At 42.0% G+C, this 8,163-nt stretch overlaps 1 protein-coding gene across 1 annotated transcript in view; it reads right to left on the reverse strand.

Moving 5' to 3' along the window:
• Positions 1-6,899, reverse strand: part of MTCH2 (mitochondrial carrier 2) — a 20,987-nt gene extending 14,088 nt beyond the window's left edge. Inside the window, exons 1-3 of the mRNA XM_024133421.3 lie at positions 6,605-6,899; positions 4,157-4,241; positions 3,901-4,007 (exon numbers count right to left, since the gene is read on the reverse strand). Coding sequence (XP_023989189.1) covers positions 3,901-4,007; positions 4,157-4,241; positions 6,605-6,691 — 279 coding nt within the window. The 5' untranslated portion in view covers positions 6,692-6,899. The remainder of the gene's footprint in view (positions 1-3,900; positions 4,008-4,156; positions 4,242-6,604) is intronic.
• Between the last annotated feature and the right edge of the window lie 1,264 nt (positions 6,900-8,163).

Here is an 8,163-nt window from a genome sequence, read left to right on the forward strand (position 1 = left end):
GACTTTGGGAAAAACAAGAGAAGAAAAGGACCTACAAAAACAAACCCAAAACAATTAAGAAAATGGTAATAGGAACATACATATCGATAATTACCTTAAATGTAAATGGATCAAATGCTCCAACCAGAAGACACAGACTGGCTGAATGGATACAAAAACAAGACCTGTATATATATGCTGTCTACAAGAGACCCACTTCAGACCTAAGGACACATACGGACTGAAAGCGAGGGGATGGAAAAAGATATTCCATACAAATGGAAATCAAAAGATAGCTGGAGTAGCAATACCCATATCAGATAAAATAGACTTTAAAATAAAGAATGTTACAAGAGACAAGGAAGGAAACCACATAATGATCAATGGATCAATCCAAGAAGAAGATGTAACAATTATAAATATATATGCACCCAACACAGGAGCAACTCAATACATAAGGCAACTGCTAACAGCTATAAAAGAGGAAATCGACAGTTAACACAATAATAGTGGGGGACTTCAACACCTCACTCACACCAATGGACAGATCATCCAAATAGAAAATTAATAAGGAAACAGAGCTTTAAATGACACAATAGACCAGATAGATTTAATTGATATTTATAGGACATTCTATCCAAAAACAGCAGATTACACTTTCTTCTCAAGTGTGCACGGAACATTCTCCAGGATAGATCACATCTTGGGTCACAAATCAAGCCTCAGTAAATTTAAGAAAATTGAAATCATATCAAGCATCTTTTCTGACCGAACGCTATGAGGTTAGAAATCAATTACAGGGAAAAAAACGTAAAAAAACACAAACACATGGAGGCTAAACAATACGTTACTAAATAACCAAGAGATCATTGAAGAAATCAAAGTGGAAATCGAAAAATACCTAGAGACAAATGACAATGAAAACACAATGATCCAAATCCAAGAACATTATTTACTAAACACACACATATAACAGAAAATAAATTGATAAAAACATAGCTCAGGGGCTTCCCTGGCGGCACAATGGTTAAGAATCTGCCTGCCAATGCAGGGGACACAGGTTCAAGCCCCAGTCCTGGAAGATACCACATGCTACGGAGCAACTAAGCCCATGCACCACAACTACTGAGCCTGTGCTCTAGAGACCCCGAGCCACAACTACTAAGCCCACGCACCACAACTACTGAGCCCGCGTACCACAACTACTGAAGCCCATGCACCACAACTACTGAGCCTGTGCTCTAGAGACCCCGAGCCACAACTACTAAGCCCACGCACCACAACTACTGAGCCCGCGTACCACAACTACTGAAGCCCACGCACCACAACTACTGAAGCCTGCGCACCTAGAGCCAGTGCTCTGCAACAAGAAGCCACCACGATGGGAAGCTTGCGCACTGCAACGAAGAGTAGCCCCTGCTCGCCACAACTGGAGAAAACCCGCGTGCAGCAACACAGACGCAACGCAGACAAAAATAAAATAAATAAAATAAATAAATTTCAAAAAACCAAAAAACACAAAACATAGCTTAGGACCAAGGCTATGGAAAAAGCCTCAGGGCTTTTTCACAGAAAAAGCAGGCCTAATACCAAATTAGGGCAAGATGCTTTTCTTCACTGTACAAAGAACAGAGAATTGGTGCTAAGACTGAATAGCTGAAACCACCTCAGTTTTCCTTTTGTATCTGACTGTTTCTAAACCGAGCAAGAGAGAAGATGCTTTTTTCTTTTGGAGAAGAGAACATGAAACTGCCAGAGCTCAGACTGCACTGGAAGAGGAAATATTATTTGTGGGCTATTTCAGAAATAGAAGATGGGCTAGGTGAAATACAAGAAACAGACAATTGACCTCCTAGTCATAACCAGATTTTAAAAATAGAGCACACTGTCTTTTACGAAAAGAATTACATTTTTAAAATAAAATCAGAGGAAAGAGAACAAACGACATGATTAAGTGAAATGATGGTTTTTGGTCAAATTCCAGGTCTTTGGCCAGAATTAATCCTAACAGTTTCAGGAGTTTTTAAAAATCCTCACTCATTTTTAGACTTTGGTTTTCACGCCGTTAATAAAATTTTCAACCTGTCTCTTCTACATTATTCTGAACAGATTTCAATTTAATTCTTGTTCAGATATACAGAACTCTTTCTTGTTCAGAAAGACCTGAATTGGTCTTTCTTCTTGATTGTATTGCTTTTGATACTTAGTACCAATACCCTGTTCTATTTCATTTGGCTACATGTGAAACACATATTCCAGGTACTTGGTTACCTCAAGTTTGTCTTACTTTTCCTTTACACAAAGGAACTTGATCTCAAGCAGTAATTTCACTCTTGGTCTATACATAAACCTCTTTGAACCAGATGACAACTACTTTCCCACATGAAAATCTAAACCTCATTTAGGTAACAGGAACGCTTTCACTGAGCCAAAGTACAGGGTGGCTGGAAAAGAGAGTAGTAATCACTCCACCAAAAACATCGGCCCATTAAAACTCCATCACTCTGACCCATGGGCCACCCAAAATGCTGCTTCTAACATTCAGTCCACAGGCATGACGACAAGAGTAGTACAATGAATAACAAAACTGCTTCCATGTGAGGAACTAACTGGAAAACCTCTCCAACTCAATTCAACAAAGTCTGAAGAGAATTTAAAGCCTAAGCCAATCAGATCATGAAACTGATTAACAACACCACGATTTGCTCATCGAATGATAAAAAAGTAGAATTGGGGCAACATTAAAGCCTTAAAAAATACAAGGAGGACTGTACCAAGTACTATGGCAGTGGTTTGTTTGTGTTTTTTTTGGCAGAGGCTTGCAGAGTGTGGGATCTCAGTACCCTGACCAGGGATCGAACCCATGCCCTCTGCAGTGGAAGTGTGGAATCCTAACCACTGCACCAGGGAATTCCCTGTACTGAGTACTACTGAAATAAACAGTCACAAATAAACACTATCCTGACTTTAACGTTTATCTTGTTAAGTTTTTAAAAAAATAAGTTTGTAACAGAAAACATTTACTAGGAGGAACACTAGGAATAAGAGGAAAATAACATGAGAAAGAAATGTATGTTTTAACCAGCTTCCTTCCTCCTTCAAAGAAATAAAATGAGCTACACAGGAGCTCAAATGAGTGTACTTAATTTCTGCTCAGAACAACTGGTCCAGAGGAAGAAGCCTGCGTAGCTCAAAATCAATTACTTCATTTTATACAAATTCTCCTTGCTTCCCAGGAAAGAATTACGAATGGGTATTTCAAGTAAATGTTTTTCAAGAGGAAGAAAGGCCATGGATGTAAAGACGTGTATCTTTGAAACTGCTCTTGATCAGTAGAACAAACTGTACGTAAAAGGTTATCTAGGGCTTCCCTGGTGGCGCAGTGGTTGAGAATCCGCCTGCAAACGCAGGGGACACGGGTTCGAGCCCTGGTCTGGGAAGGTCCCACATGCCGTAGAGCAACTAAGCCCGTGCACCACAACTACTGAGCCTGCACTCTAGAGCCCACGTGCCACAACTATTGAAGCCCGCGCGCCTAGAGCCCGTGCTCCACAAGAGAAGCCATGGCAATGAGAAGCCCGCGCACCACAATGAAGAGTAGCCCCCGCTCGCCGCCAACTAGAGAAAAGCCCACGCGCAGCAACTAAGACCCAATGCAGCCAAAAATAAATAAATTTAAAAAAAAAAAAGGTTTTCTAGCTCCGTGCTTTGTGACCACCTAGAGGGATGAGATAGGGAGGATGGAAGGGAGACCCAAGAGGGAAGAGATATGGGGATATATGTATATGTACAGCTGATTCACTTTGTTATAAAGCAGAAACTAACACACCATTGTAAAGCAATTATACTCCAATAAAGATGTTAAAGAAAAAAAAAAAGGTTATCTAAATTTACGGGAAGATGGATTGATTTTCTTCTTACCTGTAAAACTTTACCATGGACCACAGTTCCAAGGACCCCTGAACACAGTCTTGGAGTTAAGCCTGTGAACAACCCACGCTTCCCATCGATGCTCGCAATGTGCTGAGCTAAGAACACAAGTTGGAGATTTACATTCTAGTTGAAAGTAATGGTTACACAGAAATTTCAAGGAAACATGCTTTCTGTATATTTTTTCAGTTAACTCCGATCACACCCTTCAATGTCCTCCAATTCCAAATAAATCAAAGACACTTACCATAACAAAAGAGACCTGGAAGCTGACAAACTTGCCGCCCAAAAATATTTCGTCCTATTGTTGGAGGAAGAGGCTCATATCCCACCTTTAAAAACAAGACACTATATCAATACTAAGCAACATCCCCAGGAATGCCTGGGTTGCAAGGTCTTGAATAAAGAAAAAATTTAGAGTTATAATTTTTAACACAAGTTAAAATGCAGTGTATATTTTCCAAGACAGTGATGAAGTATCATCCTTGTCAGTTCTGGTGTTTTTTTATTGTTTGTTTTTAATTTTGTCACTTGTTTAAGACTGGTTTCAATAAACTCCAAGTTTTCTTTTGGTTCAAATTCTACAAAGTAAACCATGTAGCTGAGATAGACTGGCATCAATCTGAAAATACAATAAGGGAATTTTTGTGTTAACAAAGCTACAGTTTACTGAGGATCCTCAAAAATATTTTCTAAAGAAAATCAAGCACATTTTTAATATCTGGACGAAGTGAGAAGACTAAGCCAGCATCAACTTCATATTTGGCTAGCAAAACAAACCACTCAAAAGGCAAATGCAGATACAGCTGGGGATAATTCATTTGGGAAATAATTACAAGCTAAGTCCATGTTAAAGGAGCAGACTGTCATGAACAATCTAACGAGTCATTTTAGAATTAATGTCATCATTTTATTTCTACAATATATTCAGACTCTTTAGTGCCAAAGGGATACTCGAGAGAATGAACGTTGTCGGACATGGTTTTGCTCTCCTGCTGTGATTCTCAACCTGTTCGATTAAAGAACCCCTGAAAGTGTCACTGTGCAACTTTCTTTTTTCTTTTTTTTTTTTGTGCAACTATTTTTAAAACTGAGTATTTGGGAATTTCACCAAAACCCCTGAGACACTTGGCAACACAAGCATGTTGTGCAATCAGGATTAAGGAGTTTTTGAGGCAAGAGCTCTGAATGTCATTAGAAAACCTTGCCTCCTGGATAAGGACTGAGTAATGGGCTTATATCAGATTTACTGCAAAATGCTTTTACCTCAGATATTATCTAGCTACAAATGTGCCAATTCTGTTTTAGATGTCACAATACATTTCAAAGATTTTGTTCTTTTTTTCTTTCATTTTTTGGCCGCCTCTAGTGGCTTGCGGGGATCTTAGTTCCCAGATGAGGGATTAAACCTGGGCCTTCAGCAGTGAGTTTTAGTGTTTTAGATGTCACACAAAGATTTTAAGCTTTTTTTCTTTCTTTCTTTTATTTTTTGGCCGCCTCTAGTGGCTTGCGGGGATCTTAGTTCCCAGATGAGGGATTAAACCTGGGCCTTCAGCAGTGAAAGCGTGGAGTCCTACCTAACCACTGAACCTCCAGGGAATTCCCTTTGTTCTTAATTTAAACAACTTATTTTACAGTAGTTTTTTACATAGAGGTTCTGAATCTACAAGGGTCAACTCAGCAACACATAATATGGATTAGTATCATTAACTCAAAAATAAGAAATGAGGCCTTCCCTAGTGTCTTGCATATTTTTGACAGAAAGGCAGATGGTGAGGACAGGGGTTCTATCCTTGGTACTACGCTTGATGTAATTACGTCAACTCTCAACAAAAGTTAAAAAATGAATGACCTGCCCGTCACAGGGAAATTCATAAAGGCAACTGAACAATACTACCTAATGGTCTATCGTCAGCTAAAACCGGGCAAACTTGCCTGTGAATATAAAATACCATTTAAGAATTATTTCACAGTATATTAGAAACTAACATATATGCTTAAACTCGATAAAACTTTCAGCTGAACTGATTTCACATCACTCTGACATGTGATTTTTCACTGTCACGAGCCACATGGGCTGCTGCTGAAGAGGGTTCAGTGGATCCTTCCGAAATTTGACTCAGCAACCGCTTGATTATCACTTCTGAATGAACTCCTTGTGTTTCTCTGGGTATCTGGTGCTAAATCTCAGAACAGAAGAGCAGTAGTGACAGCAACAAAAAAAGAGAAAACAAAAGCTAACAGAATGTTGGCTCCCCTCGAATTTCCAATTTGTCTTCAACAGATTTCACGTCTTGCGTTTGGGGCCGGGGAGGAGAGAAGGATGCTCACTTCAGAGCAGCGGAGAAGGAAAGGTTGGGAAGCCCTCGGCGGCGCCCAGCCAGGATCAACCTCAGGAAAGAGAAAACAAAGTTCAGGGGAGCCATCAGGCAGGGCAGGGCGGCCGCCGGATACCGGGAAAGGAGCGGGCCTCAAGGCTTGGCTGGGAGGCGAGACCTCGGGAAGGCCCACGGGCAGTGGGCGCTCAGCGGGCGGTGGAAGTCGTCCCTGCCGGGAAGGAAGGGGCGGGCAGCAAAGAAGGAGCAGCATCTCAGGAGACTGAAGGCCCGGAAGGCTGGAGCCGGTTCTCAGGCGCCTTGGGCAGCGGAGACCGAACAGGGCGCCGGGCGAGGAAGGGAAAGGCGACGACTCATACCTGGATGAGCACCTTCACGTACATGAGCGGCTGGGACAGGATGGTGAGACCGGAGCCCAGGAGCACCTGACTGGCCGCGTCCGCCATGATGGCACCCGCGGACGGACAGACAGACGGAGCCACCAAGCTACCACGCCGATCCGGGATCACGTGCCAGGGCCGCCGGCTTCACTGCCCCGCCCGCGGCGCGGGAGCACGCACGCACCGGCGCGCGTCTCCCCGCGCAGTCCCCGCCCCGAGAATTGGCAAGGGCTCGCGAGCGGGCGCAGAGGTCGGGGCGGGGCTTGCGGGCCCGGGGCGCATGCGTTTTGGGGTGGAATCCGCGCCCTCCACTAGGAACAGCAGTTTCTCCTGCGCTTGCGCAGGCTGGAAGCATCCGGGGGCAGAAGAATGGGCGTGGCGGTGGGGAGTGACCCTGTCGGCAAAGGCAAGGTCACAGGCGTGAAATGAATTGTAGAGGATTCGTCCATGTTCTTCGCCTCTGCCCTTGCCCTTCTGGCATCAGCAACATAAGTTCCAAAGAGTATTCAGCATCAGAATCATAAACAATCTAATGGCCAACAAAACTAGATAAGTGTGAAAAATGAATCCATCAGGGGGTTGCTACACATGCACTCATTCATTCAGTTAATGTTAACTTCTCAGAAACGCCTTCTCTGACGTCCATTTAAACTTACCTCCCCTTTATTTCCTACTCCATAGTCTTGCAACACTTATCACTGTCTGAAATTTATTTATCTTTTTGTCTCCTCCACCAGAATGTAAACCCCGTGAATCCAGGAGCTGGGACAGCCTTTGTTCCTTGTATGTTCAGTGCCTGGCACATACTAAGTTCTCAATATTTATTGCATAAATGAACAATTACTTCAGTGATTACCAGGCTACAGGTCATTAGAGGCAAAAAGAAAATGGCATTGTCCTCAACCCTTCAGTCCCAGCTCACACGTTCTATATCAATGCTTAGGCAGAGCCTGGTGCAGAGAATAAAGTGAGAGTGGAGACTTGCAGTTCAATCTTGGCTCTCTTTTGTATCAAAATGATTCAGAAGTCATTTTATCTTCTTCAGTTTTCAATTTTTGTATCTAAATCTAAGGATTACACTACTACCTGCCTCTCAGGGTTATTATTGAGCGTTAAGTGAAATTGTGCATAGGATAAGATTTTTAAAAACTGTATATTGAAATACAAATGTTAGTTATAATTAATATTGTCCTGGACTCAGCATGGTGCTAGAGAGGCAGTTTACAGAGCAGGAGGGAGCCTGGACTTTGGAGTCTAATTGACCTGGTCCAAATTTCACCTCTACCAATGATTAACTGTGTGACCTTTGGCAGGTCACACGACTTCTTTGAACCTTAAACAAATGAGTATAGTAATGTCTACTTCATACTGTTGTTGTGAGAATTGAATGAAATGATATACCTACCCAGCTTGGCACATGGAAATATAATATCAAATTGTAGCTTTTAGAGTTTAAAGAAACTTACAAGTTGATTCTAACTAAATCCAGAAATTTTGATATCTAACCATAGAGACCATTTAGCAAGGGGACATTTTTA

Source organism: Physeter macrocephalus, chromosome 16 (genome assembly GCF_002837175.3).
Source record: "Physeter macrocephalus isolate SW-GA chromosome 16, ASM283717v5, whole genome shotgun sequence".
NCBI lineage: Eukaryota > Metazoa > Chordata > Mammalia > Artiodactyla > Physeteridae > Physeter > Physeter macrocephalus.